The sequence below is a fragment of the Megachile rotundata genome, chromosome 8 (genome assembly GCF_050947335.1).
Source record: "Megachile rotundata isolate GNS110a chromosome 8, iyMegRotu1, whole genome shotgun sequence".
NCBI lineage: Eukaryota > Metazoa > Arthropoda > Insecta > Hymenoptera > Megachilidae > Megachile > Megachile rotundata.
The window spans coordinates 14,982,534-15,004,867 of NC_134990.1; the positions used below are offsets into that span (position 1 = coordinate 14,982,534).

Here is a 22,334-nt window from a genome sequence, read left to right on the forward strand (position 1 = left end):
TGGCCGTTTAATAATTCCCGGGCAACGCCGGCGTGGCTGGCAGCTGCGTGGTGAGATGCCGTTCTTAATTAGCGCACGTCTTAAACGTCTGTCCCGTACAAAGGGAGCTCTAAGTTTCTGGGGTCAGGATACGGGGTCACAGCGACTCGAACAGGTGCGTAAAAAGAAGTTCGGGATTAATTACGATTTCTATTCGCTGACCACGGACAATCGTTATTTGTCCGGTCAAGTTGGAGATTTTTTAAACGCAAGGGAATTGATGTACAAGTATAATATAAGAGTAATCGAATGTGTGAAAGAAACGACAAACCCGTCGCACCGGTCTTTCAACGAGGCTCTAACGGAAAATAAAAAAACGAGGAATCAGAAAGCAATTAGAGCATCCAACACGATCATGGCAGAGAAGAGTGCTCGAGCCGCGTCAACGCTACCGGCCAGCAAAAATTTGTGGCCCTGGTCCGAAAAAAATATGATACCCATCAAGCTACCGCGACGTTTTTATCGTCGCGAAAAAAATGTGTGCTAGCACTTGCCCGCTCGCTCACGCCAACGAATTTTCCGAGGTTTCGTTTGTTGTCACACGCCGCGACTTCGCCGCTGCTAACGGCGACCGAAAAAAGGCAACGAACAAGCAAAACCAAAAATAAAAAGAGTAGGTAGAGAGAGAGAGAGAGGGAAGGAGCGAAAGGAGAGGAGAGCATAGGCGAGAGCGAGAAAATGAGATAAAAACGGAGGGGGAGAGAGAGAGAGAGGACTCGCTTGACGTCACGCACTGGTAAAGGCGCTTTATCGAACTCTCATTACCAACGGGAGGGAGGAGGTGGTGTACGGGGGTGTAAAAGGGGGTAGGTTTGGCGGAGAGTGTGTTTTTCGGCCTCGTGTGGTCGGCCGCCACTCCCTCGTTGCACACCACCGTTCCACCCTCTCCCACTCTTTCCTCTCTCTCGTCCTTCCGTCCTTCCCCGGCCGCCTAACCCTTTTCAACCCCCGCGTACACCCCTCGTCGCGTAAACTACCCCGTGCTCTCTTCCACGCCACCCCACACGACCGCTGGACGCAATAATAAACAACCGCCGGTCGCTATGGCGACGCGTCCATCGCGCGCGAACAAAACACTGCACCCTCTCTGTCACTCTCGCCCCCTACCACCAATTTTACTCTTTCTACCCCCTCTCGACGTTCATCTTTCTCCGTTACACGCCGACTGACCACCGTCGTCCACGCGCATTATTCTTCTCTTTCTGTCTTTACCTGTGTGTACACCGCCGCACACCCCGTTCGCAACTATTCACCCTCACCCCCTTTCGTTTCCCTCTCTCTCTCGGCGGCTGTCTCGTTTTCGCTCGCTAGCTGGTCGACGGGTTTGTCGCTCGCGCTGTTACATGCGTGCATGGGCCGAGCGACAAACCGGTCCTGGAATTACATTAAAACAGTACCATTCGGGTGGTTAAGGTTTTGCGGGATGTTTGCCGTACCCCCTGTCAGGATCACGGATTTTTTTGCGGATGATTATGATGATCGCCTGACACATAAATCATCCAAACACGAACTCGATCATTCTTTCATCTTTCGGGTGCTTTGGAATTCTATTATAGTTTTCGCGAAGCGGAGGGTTAAGATCCCTGTATGTATTCGGTGTTCCGTCGCTATGCACTTGCGCGCGAATAATATTCGACGCTCATTTTCGATCGTATTAATAACGTATCGAAATATTTCTCGCAAAGATTTATAATGCAGAATTGTCGGAGATTCGACGTATGAATTCATCCCCGCGGTATGTCACCAGGCTTTTGTCTCCAGGGTGATGTTTACCAACCGGTTAATTTCGTTCTGGCCTCATTTCGTGCAATAATTGCAGCCGTAGTTTCACGCTTGGCTGATATCGCGTTTTAGAAAAATTAATTAGCATTTCGTTTTAATATCGACGTCGACGTCGTTTCGTTTCGCGCGTGTTTTCGTTCTGTAGTATTTTATTGAAAATTCCTCCTTCATTCTCGGAGCCGTTGAAACGAGGCTTTCATAAACGAAATAGCATTTAAACGATACGTTATCGCGCGTTTATAGCCAAGTTTGTTTGTTACAGCGGTATAAAGATGCTTATGAATTTGCGTTTCGTCGAATCAACCCCTGGGGGAGAATCGCGGTAATGATAATCGATTAAAAATTTCTACGCGAACGCGATGCGTTGTCGATGCGTAATCATCGAAGCTCTCTGGCCGTTTATTACAATGATACGACCGGGAGTCAGTAATGGCGCGTATCGAAAAAGGGGTTTTGCACCCCCGCCAACGAATGGCGATAAAAGTATCTCGGTGTCGCCATCTCTGGGCCAGACTTCGAACAGACGTTTCGTTTTCCGGCTGTCCTGCACGAAAGAGCGCTCGAATATAAACGATTTTATTTATGCCATCTATGGTAAAACATTCAAATGCGTTAAAAAACGATGCTGGGAAAGCGTAACTCTAATTTACACCCGGTTACGTTATTTCTTCGCGAACGAACGTCCAACGTTGTAACTTACTGCTGAATTTTGACCGCGCTGTTGGCAATTACTCGCGAGCGGATTTTTTTAAATTATATCCTTTGTATTTCATTAGTTTTTATGTTTCGCCAGTTTGCACGCGTTTTTTGTTTCGTATCGCGAGTTTAATTTATGTATTCTGTCGCTTTTATCATTCATATATTCGTATTATACGATAGAGGTTTGCAAAGGGCCCGTATCGTAACTTTACGTCGTATATCAAAATTATTTTTTAACAACCGCGTCGACTATATTTTAACCGTATTAACAAGCTCGAGTAAACAATACTTGGAAAGTAAGTTTAAGTTTTGTATACTCGTAAAAATTCAACGTCATTTTCTTATCACCGCCTCCCCAAATGCCGATTCGTCGGTGAAAGAGCGTAAAACGTAAGACAGACTTCTTTAACGATTCACGGTTCCCTTTGAAGCAGCCGCCATTCACGGTGTCTGGACGACGTACGAACTTTACGCGTCTACTTTTAGTCGTTCGAGAGGATCCATCTTTCTCAGACTCGTGTGTTCGTTTCACCCCGCTAGTCTGGAGGTAACCTCCGCCCCCTGAAACCGCACCACCCGCTCACCCTGTGCACCCTCCTCACCCACCACATCGCTACTAACCGTTCAGGAAATGTTTATTCTGGCCTTTTACCCGGTATTTCAAAGGATTTTTGGATTTCCATCCGCTCGACACTCGCACTGCGAGTCACCTCCCTCTCCCTAATCAACGAATTCATGGATTTATAGTATTTTTACTGTTCTACAATAATTTTGTTCTTAAGGACAGGTGGATTCTTTAAAATTCGAACTCATAGGGATGCAAAATTAACAGGGATGGAAAATTAATAGGGATGTATTAGTATCAGGTAGAAAATTCTAACAATGAAATAACAGTACGATATGGAATTTTAAACCTTTGCACTCGAAGATAATACTGTTTGCAAACAGCAACTTTAAAATATTAATTAAAATGTTAAACGACTTCTTTTAAAGTTATTATTTCTCTACTAATTTCCACTATTGTCTATGTCACTATGTTTATCACATAAGCACTATTATAGAATTAATTAAATAATGCTTCTTTTAAATTATTGGCGCCTAAGATGCGCCTCTCGAGCGCAGAGGGTTAAGATTGCAATTTTTCGCGTCGAAATTTGGAAACGAATGAGAGGAGAAAGGGGTGTCTAATGTTTTTGTTACCGTGGATTCTTGAAAGATGTTAGCCCAGAATCTGAAAGAGAAGAACGATGATGCGCCAGTGGGCTGGCCAGGCCACAGCGCCGCCCCTCTCGACTTACTTTTGCCATCTTGCCTCCGATTCTGCGGTTAGCCCCACTTCGGCCAGAAACCGGGGAAGCCGCTTGTACTCTCTCGGTCGCAAACTGGCCCCATGGATCGAGCCTTTGGAACCGCGTGTCCCAGAGACACCTTTTATTTCATTCTCACACTCGATTCAGTCAAATCTTTTATCTATTTTATAGTTCTTTCGCAAACAGACCGATACTCGTAATTGCGAAAGATAACCAGAACGTTTTGTAACCGGTTTGCTTCCTGATCGGCTATTCGGTTCACGCGTTATTTATTTAATCTCGCATGGAATATAATTCGAATAATGGGTCGGCTGATGAGCTGCTGAAGCAGACAAACGGTGGCCGCATCGAACAACTGGCATGGAACGGTATTCTGATATTTTTTTTTGCCTTTCATCGGATGCACAGGAATTAACGTGGTTTCGATTGATCAACGCTGTGATCTGGTTTTAATGTTTCTTTAACGAGATACATTTATGAAACCAATCATTATTCCGCTTGAAATTGTGCAACAACCGTACAAATTATCAGGAAAACATGAAACAAAAGGAACTGCGTTATATATTATTTATCAAATCAGTACGAGTACGAAGGGAATTCAATCCTATCTGCGTAAGATAGAATTAATTTCTGCTTTTTGTCTCCAATAAAAAGAGCAACAAAGGAAGCTCGTTCAATCGTATTCCACAGAGACAGAAAGAAAATATCGCACATGCAACCCTTCATTTTCTTCAGAAAATGTCGCAACACAATATCAGAAATTAAAATAAAAACCCTGAAAGCACACTTTCAAAGGATTTAGTTACGTGATCGTAATTACGTCTCGTTAGATAAGAATTGAAATGAAAAAACAATCGAATCCCGTTCACCGTGACACTGAAACGATCACGAAGGATCAAAGGTCAAGTGACGCGTGTGCAAGCAGCGTAAAAAAGGAAAAAAACGAAAGTAAAAAAAAAATTGGAACGAGAAAGGGAAGAGGGGTAACAGGATCGCGGGCTATAATAATAATTTTTACAAGGCCGCGTGTAATCAAGACTGCGTGTTACACATGTTCCGTCGTTGGGCGCCCCTACTCGTTCCACGCACGACCCCCGTCGTCGACAAGGTAGGGGTGGTCGCGGCACGTGGTAGGGGTGTTTGGCCACGGGAAGGGATCGCATCGGCGGCACGGAGGGGAGAGAATTGCAACGAGCAGTGGGGCGTTCGTGGTCGTTAGACTGAAACTACCCTCCGTGGAACAGAGAGAAGAAGAAACCATCTGTCGGGGGTGTGAGAGGAGGGAGGGGGTGGTGTAGTATTCACGCGGCACGGTTGCTGGTGGTGCTGTGCTGTTGTTGCTGCTTCTGCTCGTGCCCCGGTACCGTTCTTCGTGTATTGTTGTCCAATCGAGCGTACCGACGAATCGGTTTCGAAGCACGCGCGTCCGCTCTCCACCGCATGGTACGCGAGCCGAGCTTTTTTCCTTTTTTCCGCGTTACGCGCCCCGTGACACGTGTCGCTGTTTCGTCTTGTTATTCGTTTGTGCGTTTTCCGCTCGTAATTTCACGATTTTAACTGAATATCGGTAAGAATGCACCCCGATTGTTTATGACGTTCAGTGGACTCGTGGTAGAGTGTCTTTGGGATAATCGTCTTACGTCAGCTGGAACAACTCGATCCTTACCTGTCAACTAAATTCGCCACCTTTCCACTTGTTTCAGTGATTTTTTCCCGATCGAAAAGTGTGAATCGTCGGATCTTTGAATGTTCGAGGTCGCGAATTTAGTTACCGCCCTAATAATTCATTTCCGATGCGGTGCGGTTATCGCGAACGTGTCGAGGACATCGTTAAATAGAATGTGGTATGTCTGACAAAATAGGATCAACGATGCCACTATTACGTGGGGTACATAAACCAAAAATGTTCTTAGCAACGAAAGCGTTGATCGGATGTAACACACGTTGGTCAAGAATCACTTGTAAATAGATAAAATTCAGGACCTTTCGAGATTTCCTTTTTGTTTGCAAGATCATTACACTTTCGTACAACGTACAAATATTACAGGAAAATGTAAATCAGTTGTTCCACCGCGCTATTACTTGTTTGTTCGATATTGTCCCTCGTTTACATTCATTTATTAACTTGAGAATCAGTGAAAATGGACGTGTATAGTCAGACACGTTGTCCGTCGTGACCGAGACTACGCATTATTTAAAGAAATTAGAAGAGAAATTCCGTCGTACTGAATTAAAATCCGAGAAAAGTTAGCCATCTGTATTATAACGTGTCTGACCACATACACCGATCAACGCGACTCTAAACTTGTCAACGATAATTTAAATTTTTAATTCGAACGTACAGTCCGAAGAGATTAGACAGAATAGGAGATTTGCAGGGAATAATGGTTTGGAATACGAAGGGGAGCGAGACGGCGTTGGTCAGACGCGACGATATCGCGTAACAGCGCGGCGCGCTCTTCTTTCACGTTTCAATCGTTCGTTTTCCATGTGTCGTTCGATCGAGTACTCGTTTCACGAGTAATCGATTGCCGCGTAACGCGGTTTTTCGGTGAATCGCACCGCGGTGCGTGATTCCGTTCGCTTCCTTTAACGACACGTGCTCCGGATTGCGTTTCCATTAGTCTCGTTATTATCCACTCGACTTCCACAGTTCGCACGTACCGTGTTTGCTTAGATATCTTCAGCGATTCTCCTCTGAAAATAATCTTCCGGATCAATCGTCGATCGGGAAGTTAGGTATCAGAAATCGTAAATTGAGCGATACTCGGAAGGTGATACTCGCTAATGAAGCACAGACACGAACTTGACTTCTCCATGAACGCTTCTGAGTAATGATTATTAATCAATAGCGAAGCCATTAATTACTGCCGCTTGTTTGCTTCTCGTGCGGTGTCTCGGGTTGATCCAACGATCCGTATGGACTGCGAAATCGCTGGTAATCGGTTGACCGATTATCTCCGAGTGCCGATCAGCCTCGAATTTCGTGTAACGATCTTCGTTGATTGTTCAGGTCTTGATAGACCCGTTCGAAGCGACGAGGGGTTTCAAAGATTTCTCTTACAAACTCGAAGAATTTTAATTATTAGCATTGGAGATTCCAGAAAAAATTCACGAGGTGTAAGTCCTCTTGTAAAATTCTTTCTACTCTTCTACATCATCCCGTATAATTGTTAAATTTTTCGAAATCGTATATTTTGTCGAATAACAAGTTAAGGTGAATTGGAAAGAATCCTAGCGGGAATATTCCGCGGTTACCCGTTCGCGCGCTGATCGGAGCGTGACGAGCGGTAATTGAATGTAGGTATGGCATTTGCATTGACAGGCTCGAACAGAGATAATTCGAATCTCGTCGAACGCAACGGTCCACACGGGCGTTAGGTCGTTTGTCAATACGACGACGGCCGTCCAGTTTCCACGTTTCCAGCGTATCGCTGTTTGTCACCGTCTCGTCGACGATCGTTCGCCGCTACTTCAACTGCTCGCTCGCGATTCATTCGCGCAGGACCTCGTTGCCTCCTGTTATTCAAATAAACGACAGATTGCAGGGCTACCGCGGCGCCAGGCCTAACGATTCCTCCATTCCTGAAATTTATTCCCTCCATTTTCGCGAAATCGTTTATATCACCGACCTTAAACGGACACATTCAGTTTTTCAAATTTTATTATTCAATATTATTTTAATAATTCTTGGAACTATTGTTATGCGTTTATTTTTAACTAATAATTCTTTATACACAGAATGTGTGTCCCAAGCGATAGGGACTGAAGGTAGGCTGTTAGTATAACGAGGAGCAAAGCGAATACCCTTTGTACAATTATACATACTAATTTTGTTCGAGTGGGTTCTCTACCCCTATTTAGTAAAAATATACGAGGTCTAATCGCGTTCCAAGTACTGTTATATTGCAGTGCCGATATCTGAAAGCCGAGAAGAGCCTCGATCAAAGGCAATCGAATTTTTCGTGGATGTTTCTTGCAAGTATTCTTCCGATTCTTTCGTCGATTCGATTGAAATCGGCAGACAGATCTGGCCGGTATACAACCGTGCCGACATACGTTACAATGGGAGGTTCACTTTCGAAAATCAAACAGAGAGAACCGCCGAGCGCATCCTCGCAGCTGCACTGTTTGTACGAACGTGCAAACAATCGAACTACCCATTTCCTGTGCGAATATATCCTGACGATAGCCGACCGTTCGCGGACTTGCCGGCAGGCAAACACACGTACGATGACACGCCGATTTCTGCTCGAAAGATCGATACTTTCCTCCTGAATCTACGATACAATTCTTCCCCTAACTCTCGTTAATCCGCCGATCTTTCATCGTTTGCTTTTCAATGAACTTCTCGTTCGAATCCTCTCCATGTTTCTTTGATACTGCTCTTCTGTCGACGTGTACGATCTTTATAGTAAATGTCAGTGATTTCATAAGAATGCTTCCTATTGCAGAATCGCATAGTACTTCTCTCCTTTGTAAAATTTTAACGTCGTACTCCGAAACAGTTTGGTTTCCGACGAAACGAACGCGTAACAATCGTTTCTCTGGCACTTTCAGCCAATTAGGCGCCAAAAAACACGAACGATCTCGTTCGAAACACGGCGCATCGTCGGCGTCACTCGATATTAAATCGCTCCGGGAGTTCATATCGATGCGTAAACAATTGGCGGGCTGCAAACACGCGAGAACAATGATGACGCACGCGATGTCGTCTCCTCATTAACTTTCGTTCTGGTCTGGCGACTAATTAAACATAAACGGCGCGCTCGTTACGAGATGTCCCCGAAGCCGCGAATTTCGAGCCGAGAAGAAGTCGACTAAAAAGAATGAGAAGAAAAAAATTGCGCGTGAATCGCGTTCGATAAATCGATCGAAAGCCGAGGTCCGCCCCGGAGCGACGGGGTGGTCCGTCAGACGCACGCGAGCTCTCCACACCGCAAAAGGGTCGAACAGGGGGAAAAGAGAGAGGGTAGGCGAGGGTTAGCGGTCCGGTGGGAGATAAAGCGATAAAGAGGAACGAAGGAGAGCGAGAAAGAGGAGCGAACCGAGCCGAGAACGAGGGACGAAAAGAGAGAGAACCCAGAGGCAAAGTGAACGACGGAGAAAGGCGACGAGGATAGGAGAGAGAGGAGCAGATGAGAAAGAGTGGGGTGACAGAGGGGTGTGAGAGAAACCAGGAAAGGGGAAAGGGATGCTGCGTGTGTTGGCATGGACCAGTGCGTCAACGGCTGTTGCCTCACACGAACCGCCGAAATTATAGTTAGTGGCCCCAACGGGTATATTTCGAGAGACTGCCTCGACCCATCAAAACACCGAAACCTCTTCTCGGTCTCTCGGTAAATCCGCAAGATTCCGGGACCTACGTTGCGAGCTTCTCGCGAGCGCCTTACTCTCGAGGATTTTCGCGGTGTCCTCCGATGTGTTACTTTGGTGAAAGAAACGATCGAGACGCGTCGTCGAATCGGTGACACGAAAGGATTTGTTCGAACCGGTCTCTTCGAGGCGCCGAACAATAACATTCGATCCGAGTGATTTTGTGCGGTAAAGAGTGGCATCGGTAGCCCGTCGGTTACAATGGTGAACGCGGTCTGCGAGTGAGTGCACCTTTCAGTGGAATTCTATGCCTGTCGTTAAAAATCCTCCTACTAGTTGCGCGGAGGGAGAACGACAAATCGAGAACCTCTTGATCCGCAGAATCTTGTGAATTATTCTTATCGAGAAAATCGACAACTTCGTCGAGATAACCTATGCGAGTCATCTTGATCTTTTAATCGATCTCGAAGCAACCGCGATCAAATTTTCAAAGCGAGGAAGAAGATTTTTGGCGGAAGTGCGAACAGCCTCGCGCTCAGTAAGAGATTTGAATGCGAAGTTAAGCGAGAATCTTATCCGTAGCCGTGTCGTTCCTTCTTTCTCGAAGCCCCTAAAATTTCTTTCGACGAGCCAGTTCCGTTGTCGCGTTCGAAAGTCGTCGGAGTTCCTCTTGGAAATCCCGGCTCAGGACGTTCGATCGGAGGAACATCAGCGGGGACCGTCATCAATGGTAATTGACAGGAATTCGGTTGGTCGATCGTCGTTCGCACTCTCCAATCAAACGCTTACGCGGTCGAATGATCAGCGTACGTGTCCAAGTGTCCGAACGTTTCGAGTTTCCGATTGAAAGCCGATCCCGTCTGGCTTCGCGGGAATCTTCGATCCTGCGTTACGCGGTTGGCATTGACGGAACGCAACGTGGTAACGGTACCACGTGCACTTTGACACGCGGCGGTTGTACGTGCGTAGGGGTTGGTTGGATATCCGTGTGGGGGGTTGGCTACCGGCGGGCGTTCTTTTTCCCCTATTTTTTCCGTCCCCACCACGGCGCGGAACGGTCCAACCCCTCCTGGAACACCACCTGGATCCGGTGTGTCAGCCCCGGTGACGTGCGCAAAAATTACTGAATGAACGGTGACGTCACTGGCCGACCCGCTTGAAAAGTGTGCGAATCGTTTCTGTCCGCCTCTGTCAACCTCCTCTTTTCCGCCGTTTCCGCGTCTTCCGCGTTCCTCTTTCCGTTCAACCCCGTCCCGATCAGCCGGTCGTTTTCGACCCACCGCCGACTTTGTTAAATGGCTCCTCTCGCGAGATAAAGGACCTTGCGAACCCTCGTTAAATGGATTAGAAGCTACGGAAGGGTTGGTCGCGTCGGCGACGGAACTCGGGGTGCCGTCGCCTGCCATTCGGACCGTCTCCTGGGACCAACCCTTCCTAACGGCTAGCTGAATCAATTGTTGACCCTGCTTCCGGTTGGACAGGTCGCTCTTCCGTTCTCTCGGATCCGTTACCTTCTGCGCCCTCTGACCAATTGTCCATTTTTTGTCGGTTACAGGTGGATTCGGGGGAGGACCGTTTTTCGTAGCTGCGAAGATGCTTAGGAAGAAAGATTCCCGAAATTTCATTAGCTAAGAGTATAACCTTTCGAAGATTCGTCGAGTCGAAGAGATCGGACTTAAAGTCTTGGACCGTTAGTTCTTAAGGACAAGGGAGAAGGAGGTGTTCGGAAAGAGATTGGTAAACAGGAAGCACGGTATCCGGAAGTAACGCTGGCACGGTGAGGGGGTCCAGCAACGAGTCCAGCTGTGGAACAGCGAGTTCCGGCAGCGGAAGCGGTGAAGCCAGCGGCAGAATGCAGTTGACAGAAGCCTCGACTCCTGGCGCTGCCGCATCGCCGGAGTCGGGCGTTTCTCCTCTGACCGATGCCTACACCAAGATGACCAGCGATATCCTGGCGGAAAGGACTCTCGGCGATTTTGTAAGCGAGCATCCTGGAGAACTGGTCCGAACAGGTGCGAATTCCTTCAATTTCATTTTCTTCTATAGATAGTAGTCATTTTTTTATCGAGTCAGATTCATTTTGTAAGAAAAATCAGAAGTTGTGTATCGATAGAAATTAATGAAGTATCGATAGCGCTTCTTGCGTGCCAAAATTGTGGACTCATTTGGCAAATTCTTCATTTGATGTTAAACTGTTGGGATCGTATTAATATTTGTCAAGTGTCGTCAGATACTCCAGTAAATTTTTGTAGGTTCATACATTATAGTTAAGTTTGAAATGAAATGAGAAAATCGGGAAACGGGTGTTATTAGAAATTAATTGTTGCACCTTGAAGTAATATACGTGGACAAAATTTGTGTTGCAGGTTCACCCCACTTGGTCTGCACCGTTCTCCCAGCGCACTGGAGGTCGAACAAGACCCTTCCGGTAGCGTTCAAGGTCGTAGCCCTTGGCGAGGTAGGCGATGGCACTTTGGTGACCGTTCGTGCTGGCAACGACGAGAACTGCTGTGCCGAGTTAAGAAATTCCACCGCGCTGATGAAGAATCAAGTTGCCAAGTTCAACGATTTGAGGTTCGTCGGAAGAAGCGGAAGAGGTGAGTCTTCTCCCATTTAAAAGCCAAGTATCACGTGTCTCTTTCAAACGCTTCTACATTTTCGTTGGCCCATATTGAAATTCTGAAAGTCCCGCGAAACTCGGAGTATCAAACAGGTTGAGTCAAACTCGAAATTACCCGACGACATTTCCTCCCCTTTCTTCATTCACGAAACTGTGCAAAGTCGTTGATCTCGAGGTTGACAGACCAACCTCGTGGAAGAAAAGGCTGCTTGGGGTGAAACGACGTCGGGGAAGGTTCGTCAAAGAATTCGGCTATAGTAAGGGTAGGTCGTGGTCGTCTCGAGACACCCTTGTTTTTCCTTGTTCCTTCGCGAAAAGTGTTGGTAGGTTGCGACGCGTAGGAGGGGGTCGAAATTGGACGTTTCACAGGGGTTGCCGTGTAAGAGAGTAGATTCGAGGAGAAGACGACGTCTTGGAGTGGGTAATGGGTTTTATTTGTCCGCAACTCTAGCTAGCAACCTCCTCTCTTTACTTTCCTTCGTCGAGAACGGGCTCGTTCCCGAGAAAAGGACGAGGCACGGGTCGAAGAAGGCGACGCCCCTCGGAACAGGGCTGATATTAATTGAGGTTTCAGTTAGATTTTAATTAACGTTATTAGGTCGGTTGTCTTACCTCGTCTTTCGAACTCGTGCTCTCCGCAAGATTTGTAGCTTGCTCGCGACCTAGTTTTAAATGACGCTAAACTTATCGTTATTGCAGTAATTTCTTAATTCTGTCATTAAGGGGGTATTCCAGTATGACGCGACTATTTTTAGCGGTTAGTCAAGAATTTTTTTCAATAACTGATTAACACATTTCAGTCCTGAAACTTTTCTCGTTTATTTGTCTATGTTTAGGTATATAAAAAATAATTTTTTCGAAGTGGAGTTATGTACAGTTAGACGGCTGAGATCTTCTACAATGTTAGCCCCTCGAGAGAAGCTACCCAACTAGTCACCATGATTTCTCAAAAATGATTTGACCAATAGGGTTCAGCTTATACATACATGTTTAGCAGATGCGTGAATGTCCCTACCACAGGTATACATAAATATTAGTTTGTTTAAACTTTGCAGCATAGAAAGTCACGAAAAAATGTGCCAAAATAACACATTCAATATTAAAATTTGCACCACTTTGAAAGCTGTTAAAACTATTCAAACCTGAGGTAGGGGCGATAGCCATAATCATATATTTTAACAATCCTTTCGATTTTGTAACTGCGGACCAACTGGAGGGCAACAAACATGGTGACTAGTTGGTAGCTTTTCTCGAGGGGCTAACATTGTAGAAGATCTCAGCCGTCTAACTGCACATAACTCCACTTCGAAAAAATTATTTTTTATATACCTAAACATAGACAAATAAACGAGAAAAGTTTCAGGACTGAAATGTGTTAATCAGTTATTGAAAAAAATTCTTGACTAATCGCTAAAAATAGTCGCGTCCTACTGGAACACCCCCTTAAGAATGCGGCATGATATCGATATCTGAAATATTTCTTTTCGATCAGAAAAGCTCTTGAGAACGTATGGTTTCATACGATAATTTTATTCGAAGCCGGTTCTCGAACAGGAATTTTGCACGGACGTTCTATCGAATGCGTCGCGACGCAGAGGGTCGAACAAAATTGAAAGAGGACGGAGAGTTAGGGTTACAAGAGGGAGAACGTTCGGAAATCATGAAATACCTGAATTTTCTATCCGAGGGTGAAGGGTGGATCCCTCCCCTAGAAGCGCGTCAGTCATTTGTCTGGGATTAGCTCTCAATTGTTTTCGTCGAGCGTGGAATTAACATAAGCTAGGATGAAGAACGTAAGAGAAGTGTCTCTCGTCAGGATTCCTGCGACGCCCTGGGCTTCTTGAATATTCTCTGGGAACCGAACTCTAGCGAATCCTTAATGATCCTTTCGTTTGTCGAACTCGAAAACATTTCTGTGCATGCACGTGTCGGAAGGATTCGCTCTCAAATACGGCCGATGTAATTTATTTCTTCGAAAATGCGACATTGTGTTCCTACTAATTCCTCGTTTATAGGAATAATTTCCGTAGTTGTTAACGCGCAAGAGCAGATATATCAGCGTAGAAATTATTTCGGGAGGTTGAACGCGATCCCGTCGCTAGATTTAGATTTAGTCGCGAGAGCAAAGTTGAAGGATACCCGTCTGCCACGGGCTGAAACTATAAGCGCCTAAATGATCTATCTCGTTATAGGGCTTAGGGTTGAAGGGGGTGGAAACGATCCACTACCTTCGGGGTAGACTTTGCCACGATGAAGCTGGCATTACAGATGAACGTGCAGAAACGAGGCCATAGCTTATCATCGATATTACAAAGCTCTCGACTAACGTGCTTGGTTTTGCTCGAACCATGAGCACTTTTGAGTGGTTTCCACGCGAAAATGTTGGATCGTGCGCTCTCGAATATCGCTCTACCTTTCGTGCCGAGTCAAAGTTACAATTATTCGACGAAACGCAAATAGTATTACGTTAAAAATGGCATAATAACATATCGTAGTGTCTCGAATTTTTTATTGCCTTTCTGGCTCTACCCAGGTTCCTCCTATCTTTACGTTATTCTAAATATCTTACGGTGTCTAGAGTATGAAAAGAGCAATGCGCAGGGCGGAGGAACATTAAGAGTACGAATTGATTTAGCAGCAGGTGCGACTGAAAATAGAGATAACGCCGGAAGTGAATCGAGATCGATTTCCTGATAATGCTCGTTAGCATACGATTCTCTGGGAAAATGTGGATCGGCACGTGTACACACTGGTCTATGCACGGGGTAGACTGTCGCTGGCCCGTTGTCGAGCCAATTAATTAATTTCAATTTTCCCCAAACGAATCGCAAATGCGCTATTGTGCGCTGACAACGAATTGATTATGGTCAGGATGAACTGTCGTCGCGTTTCTTCCTCCCGACAAATCATTTGTATAATGTGTATAAATTACAAAAATAAAAGCGTTCGATTTCTGCTCTTTCATCCGGTCGAAAATGTTTGTAATTATACAAGAATTGAAATATTAACTGGTCGCGGGGCCATCGATAGGCAGCACGAAACGGTAATTAAATAACCGAAAGAAACGGTAGGAAAGGGTTAAACTTGAAAATGACACGATGTCAGGATTGGAAGAACGAGTCTCTTTCGGCAAAAATTACGCGGAGAAAAGCGAGGAAAGCACGAGGGTAGAAAAGGGATGGTCTGCTCGGACGACTTTTAATGGTTCCACGGCGACTGGCACCGAGGGTGATACCTACGTGTAGGTAGGTAACTGTGGAACCACCAACTCCCTCAATAGGTGAAAAGGTTTGCCAGGTTAGACCATGGTGGATGCCGTGACTTGCGATAAACTGACGGGATCCCCTACTGGAAAACGAGAAGCTCGCGTGGTGAACCACCGTGTGGCCACGCTCGACACTCGCCATTATTCCCCCGCCCCCTTCGTGCGTTCTCCCTTTTGTTTCTTTCTTTCTAACCTCGTAAACCTCCAGGAGGTTAAGATTCGTTTAGAACTCATGCCTCGAAATTTCTCGAGAATACAAGTTTTCCACAATTCATTTTTGTAGCTGAAATTTTGAAGGGCTGGTAAACTTTTTTAAACTCGTAGTGTCCGTGATTTGTGCGACTATCAACGCGTTTGTTATTTTTCGTTTAATCGCTTTTAAAAGCCATAAACTGGTAATATCGCGTTGTACCGTGTCCGATTTCTCTGGTTTTCACCCCTGTTTTGAAAGTGCAAGTGTGAAAAAAGAGGCAATCGATTCGACAGGGCGATACAAATTATCCGAACGCGTCGAACACAACACCCGTTCATTTTTCGACACGTTCGTTGTATCAGAAAGGGCGAGACAGAGAAAGCCACGCGATCAGCGATCCACTCGGGGTGAGAAACGATGGGGACGAGAGAAAGAGTGAAAGAGGGTGTACGTGGAATTGCGGTGAACCTCTGCGCGTGCAACCACTGTGTTCCGCGTGGCGTCGTTTTTTTTTCACGCAACATTGTCCCCTCTTTAACGAGCCTTTCATCGAAACATCCCTTTCTTCGTTTCGAAGCAACTTCCTGCGTCGATCGTCGACGTTCATCGATGACGGATCTGTCCGAAAGCTACGCTCGCATTGTCGGCCGTATCGAAACACAAAAAGTATACGTAAAGCGTACAATAAAGCGGGTAAAATCTGGTTAAAATTTCCTTTGAAAGGTACCGACCTCGAAATCCGTGAAAATACAGTTAACGAGGGCTGTTTTTCGGGATAACGCGTTTAATAGGCTTTTTAACATAACTTAACGCAGTCAACCCCCATGATTCGGTCGCGTTGGCTGGCCACCGTCACCGTCAACGACGCCCTCGATACATTACCGACGGTTAATTCGGTTACCACCGAGTTTCAGCCGGCTAACCACGTTTGCGAACTTCCGGCGCCGTTTCAATCGACGGTGATCCGACGAAAAATCTAAGTAACATTTTCCTCTGCGTCCTGTTTCAGGGAAGAGTTTCACGTTGACGATCACCGTGTCCACCACGCCGCCGCAGGTCGCTACCTACACCAAGGCGATCAAAGTAACCGTCGATGGCCCGAGAGAACCGCGATCCAAGACCAGTGAGTATCACTGTAAGCATTACTGTTCTTACTTATTATTTGTATTATACTTTTCTTAGCGCTAAGTTCGATAAAGATTCGTTCGTTAAAAATATTACACCGAGCGTTGCATATTTTCTCGTTATCGCGAGTAGTAGTAACGTGTAGATCGCGTTAGGCAATTTAGTTCCTCGAGAATTGATCGTCCACCGAATGAGCTATTATTCTTTCGATATTTTCTTAAGCCAGTAAATCGTGGAGTGCGGGTGTTATCGTCGACAGAAGGCATTCAAAGCCGCAAGTTTGAAATGGCCCGGAGCCGGTGCGGTGGGCCGTTAGCTCGCCAAGCTAAGTTTCGCGCAATTGCCATTATTTATAACCACGGCCGGCCGCCATAACATTGATAAAGGGCTGCGGCTGTTTAGCCGCGGAGATATTGTGCGACGCCTACAAAGTTTCCCGGCTCGTGTCTCGGAAACCGGCCACCGGTTTCTCCTTACCCTTACGCCATCGCCTCGAACATACAATTACCGAGTGCACCGGTTATTCCGTGGGTCGCAAGCTTCCTAGACGACGCGAGCTTTCCACGAATCAGCAACTATACCCTCGAAAACCTCCCTCTTCGCGTTGCCATTGTGTTCTCGGGGAGGATCGAAATTTACTGTCTGTTCGCTACGAAGTTTACGCGAAGCATTCTGCTTTGAACGCTATTTATTTAATCGATTAGGGTCTCATAATTTCGTTGAAAATCTTTCGACTCGTCTTTTTATTTCTTCGAACGTCGCGGAGAGAGTTTCATTTGCTCCAGACTAATTATCGTCTCAATTTGCATAGGAACAATTTCAGATTACCTTCGAGTTTGTCTAAAAAATTATTTATCGATCATTTCGTCGTGCTCTTTATCCGTCAAAAATATCTCGTTTAATACATTGTGCCAGTCCGCGCGGCAGAGATAGATCTTGGCAGATTGCAACCACATCCGCTCATCTGTTCGGACCACCCACGAAATTTTCATCGTAAAATAACCCGAATACGTGAACTTCAAAGTGCGCTTTACGTTCGACGAAAGTGCACGTACGGTTTATCGCCGTACAATATGACGGAAGATAGAAACGAGTTTGATTTCTACGAGCGATGATCGATTATGGAATGATAAAACGCGGGGCGAAAGATATTTCAAAGACGGGGAAGATATTTTAAAATGCGCGGCGCGTTACATCTTCTACGAAAACAAATGTTTTCCCCGCCAAAGGGACTCGAAGGGAAGCGGCAGAAGATGAAAGGGCTACGAGTTGCGGGTGGTCGATCGGCGTTTCTTTAAACCGGCCGCTTCCTCGTCTTTGACACGCTCCCTAATTTTATTACGCTCACATCCTCCGAGTCTCGACAACTAATTCCACTGCGATCATTCGAAGAAACTGGTCCATTAAAAACAAAGTATCTTCGAGTTTGAAAATTACATTCATGAAAAATTTGTCCACTAAGCTCGAGTTTGATTTGTTCGTAACACGAACTAGCAATCTATCCCTTATTCCGGTATCTCGTTTTTTCCGACACGAGAGGAGTCGGTGAATTACGACCCTTTCTTTCCCAAACAACAAGCAATAAATCAATCGTATGAATTGTATTCGGTAGGGAGACACGGGCCTCGGAAGGAACGCGTTGTCGAATCGAACGGCGGTGGCTCATCCAAACTCGAGAACGACGGAACGGGCGTCGTTCGAGGGTCGTAATTAATTAAACAAGCAATTCATTACACATTCTACCCTCGTCCCGTAGCCAAAGGTGGCCGCCGCAGAAAGAGGATGCAGGGCTAAGGAAATTGATCGAGAGAGATGTAGCTCACGGACGCCTCTGGCGGAAGTTGAAAACCCCCGAAATCCGGGCTTCCATCGGGGGGCCGCCGAACGATCCGCTTTTGTTAGAAAAGCTCGAAAATGGCCGGCCACATAGCGTCTACGGTGTGTCGACGGGGTAGATTGGGGGCGACTGAACGAAATGAGGAGCTGTCGTTGCCAGCTGGTAACTCTCGAGAAATTCCCTGGCAGTCACCCTGCACGCGTAAAGGGGTGTCCAATGAAATCGATAGTAACGAGTCTGGAGAAGGTCCGACTCCTTTCTGAGCTCGAAAAGTTCTTCCGTTGATTTTCGAATGGAATATTTGCTCGTAGGACTTTACGTATCGCTAGGATTCTTGATGACTCGGTTCGAGAGCAGCGGTCGAGAGGAGAAATTTCTTGAAGGGTCGTGTAGGAAACGTAGGAATCGCCGGTCGTTTACCGGGTTGATCTCGTTAGTTCGGTTGCCGGTCCGTATTCCATCGTCGCGTCCCCATTGTGTGCCCAGGATCGAGCAAGCGTACCCTATTCAGCAAACCGGCGGGAATTTCGGGTTGCCGAGTTCGAATTAGGGCTTCGATTGGATTATCGGTACGGTGGGGGGTCAGCAGTAGTTCCTCTCCTCTCTCCGTCGTCCTCCTCGTCGGTCCCTCCTGGTTTCGGTCTCCGGTGTGCCTTCCGTGTCGGTGTATGCGTTGGTTCGTAGATTTCGACGGTTCACGGGGGTTGTAGGGAAGCTCGAGCCACCTCCACGTATGGGGCAGACTGGCCTAACCTAACCTAACCAACTGCTGGGGTGGACGGTAGCCTCGTCAGATAGGACGGTCGCCTGTTGGGACGTCTTTAATTGGGTTGGCGACACCGTACCCGGGAAATAAAATGAATCGGTGCCTCGACGTGTCTCTTCTTCCCTCGTCCTCTCTTTCTCTATCCGTTTCTACACTCTGTTCGTCGTTTAGTTTCAACCGTTCGTGAATGTTAGCCAGCATGCGACCGTAGGAGGAGCTGGACACTCGGTGCGTCCGACAGGGAACCGGTTGCCTGGGGAAATAAAAGTCGATCCTTCGAAACTGCGAGAATTAGTGGACTTTTTGAGAGGTTCGGCCGCGATCCGCTGGGTACTCGGTGCCGATCGGACGACGGTTATAAAATTAGCGGTGGGATTCTGGCCACGATTGAATCTTGATCGCGGGGAACGTCGCGAAACGATCGAACGATTGTTAATTCGCTCGATGAAATTGGCAAAAAATTGTTTGATGCGGGTACCGGAAGTCCAGTGGACAGGCGCACGGTTGATCGCAGTGTTGTCTCTTTTAGGGCAGCAACAGCAATTCCACGCGTTCGCGTTCGCTTCCCAGAGGGGTGGACCATTTTTCGCATCCCCTTTAGTGGATCCTCTGCAACCCTTGCCGAATCTTCAACCGTTATCGAATCCGTTGCAGCCACGAAACCCGTTGTCCTCGTTCAGGCACACGATGCCTGGAAACTGTCAAAGTAAGTACCAAATCCCCTTATTCTGCATGATGAACGCTATGTTTCTTGGGCTTTGGCAATGCATCGTGCTCGACATATTTTTGTACGATCGAATTAATTCACGCGACACGAGGAGGTCGATGTCCGCTCTAGAAATTTCATTTCTGATATCGTAAGAAGCGTTTTCTCTAGCGCGGAAGCTGGGAATATTTCCAAGCAGACACTGTTGGCCTCCGTTGGATATAGGCGGAGGGCTTTAGGCTTGGTAGCTAGCTTCTCGACTCCAGAGGCGGAAACCGCAAGCCTGTTCAAAGCTAGATTAAATATTATATTAAAGGGGTTGCCACGAGAGCGGCGAGCTCGTTGAAGGGGGGTTGGTACGTCGTTTTATGCTTGCCTAACCCCCGCTTTCGCTGTACGTTTGCAACCGGATTCGCGAATTCGTAGCCGAAACATCGCGCTTACAGTTTCCTCGTTCGTTTTCGGCACGAATCAACGTCCTGTCTTTTATGGAAACGCCGCTTTTTCTCGCGAGAAATCACCGCGTTAGCCATTGATTATCTTCCCGCTCTAGAAATCCACCGAGGAAAATATTCGAGAGGGAATAGATTTAATGAGTCACCGACGGTTCCGAACACGATGACGCGGAAAATTCCCCGATAAAGTATCAAGCATGTCTGGTATTTCCTTTATTAACTTTTTTTCACCGCATCGGACATCGATAATTCGCCTTCGCGTGTCTTGATTTTGCCGATGAACGTGGTCTCCGGAGCATCTTTGCCACGAATTTCGCGGTATCTATCGGAATATCGTTAGTTGATTAACGCGTTTCGTTGTTCGTCGCCGATAAAATATGACCGGCGCGAGGGTTTTTACGCGATAATTGTTTGGTCGGCAAATCGTTCGGTGTCGAATTAGCGTCGCGTTAATCAAAGGTTCTCCTTACGTCGCGATATCAGGAGGATGAAAATTGGACGAACGAGCTGAAAGCATGCTAGCTTGCACTATTTAGGGTTAGGCTGTCGCCGACGACGGCCCAGTGGCGCTGCTCGAGGGATGCCACGGTTATTTGAGTTGGCCAGAGCTACGCGGGGATGACCAACCCTTTGATCTCGTGCCCTCCCTCCGTTTTCTGTCCGGCTGCACCCCTCTTCGCAAACCGTGCTCTCGACCTTTCTACCTTCAACCCCGTAACTCATTGGAAAATCTATCGGGGGATGCGGCCTATGCGCCGCAAAAATAAATCCACCTCTCGAAGGGCGTAAAAGAAGCTCGATTATAGCGTATGTACATCGGTAAAAGTGATTTGGATCGAGTAATAACGCGACGTTATTTCCCTCTCGTTCTTCTCTCGCTTTTCCTTCTGTTGCATTTTTACGTTTGGCTGTGGCATGTAATCGTCCTTGCGCTTCGCTCTGTTTACGGAAACAGATTTTGGGTTTACGTTCTCCGAGCGGAGGATGTTCTTCAGTTACTCGAGCTTGCTTCTGCTTTGACGTACGCTGTTTTGGAAAATCGAACGCGACGAAAAAACCTTATGCGCCATAGTAATATGATACTCGTGTTACGGGCTCGATTGTAATTGTAACAATTGAAGCGGTCGCGCATAAAACGAAAGAATGGAAGGATTGCGATGTTGATGCACAAACGAGCACAATCTCTTCAGACATGTCCCAGTTTGGTCTGGCTGCAAGTAATTCATGGGGATACGGGAGCACGGCTGGTTACGCCGGTTACCTTCCTGGGCCTTTGTCGTCGTGCGCGGCACAGGCGTCGTTCCCACCCCCGCCACCGCCACCTCCACCTCCACCACCACCCCCGCCGTCATCGTCATTGGCGTCTTTCGCGGGCACCGCGTCTATGAACACACCGACGGCGCCCGATTCCACAGCGGAATCCACTGTCACTTCCGGTACCGGTGCGGGATCCACGGCACAGCAGGATGCGTTCTCAGCGGTATCTTCCCGTAAGTCTTCTGCCTCCTTTTCTCGATTAGTTGCTTCTAGTTTCCCCTTTCAAGGTCCCAATCTTTGCTACTCTCGCAAATTTTTACCTTATTCTCAAGTTTATTAACTCGCTGATTCGTTCAGATATCTTTTGAAGTTGGCTTTAGATTTCGATTCGAACGAGAAGACGATTAGTTGGAGTACAGTTAACTTTGACCCCGAAAGACCGAACAAGTTTAGCACCGAATGTATCGAGAAGTTAGGGGAGGGTATGCTCCGAGCGAGACATTTTGTTTCGAGTTGATACGTGAATCGGTTCCCAAGATACGAGAGTTTAAAACTCAAAGTGGTGCGCAGCGCGGGCTCGATGAATGGGTCGCAGGATGCGCGGGAACGCCGTGACCTATATTTTTTTGCAGGAAGCGCGTACGCACGATAGTAATAGTAAAAAACCTGCTGATTCGGCGTTACTCGATGACCAAGTCACGTGACTGACGCGGAAGGTCAGTGGCGGGCCGCGAGCGCGACAAGGATGGACTCGGTAAAACATTAAAAATTATGCTTCTCTTCGAACGACGATATCTCGGGAACGGACTAACGTATCGTCGCGAAACAAACGTCGTTACAAAGCAGAAAGTTCGCGTTATCTTACGTTGTACATCGTATCCAAACCTTTCAATTACTTTGCTCGTAAAAAATTGCCCAATCGTTACTAATTTTAATTCACATCGCGAGTATCCGTCTCGTCAAT

General features: G+C 46.8%; 1 protein-coding gene across 12 annotated transcripts in view; it reads left to right on the forward strand.

The window, feature by feature from the left end:
• The window catches only part of LOC100881898 (uncharacterized), an 88,364-nt gene that overhangs the window by 64,083 nt on the left and 1,947 nt on the right, over positions 1-22,334 (forward strand). For 6 of the 12 annotated variants that reach the window (XM_076534390.1, XM_076534392.1, XM_076534389.1 and 3 more), the window contains 5 exons: positions 10,702-11,158; positions 11,513-11,743; positions 16,234-16,359; positions 19,467-19,658; positions 21,304-21,603. In XM_076534390.1, the coding sequence (XP_076390505.1) occupies positions 10,999-11,158; positions 11,513-11,743; positions 16,234-16,359; positions 19,467-19,658; positions 21,304-21,603 (1,009 nt within the window). In that variant the 5' untranslated portion in view covers positions 10,702-10,998. Of the gene's footprint in view, positions 1-5,258; positions 5,398-8,881; positions 9,428-9,452; positions 9,877-10,701; positions 11,159-11,512; positions 11,744-16,233; positions 16,360-19,466; positions 19,659-21,303; positions 21,604-22,334 lie in introns of those variants that run through there. The other 6 variants (XM_076534396.1, XM_076534397.1, XM_076534395.1 and 3 more) reach the window with 6 other exon arrangements.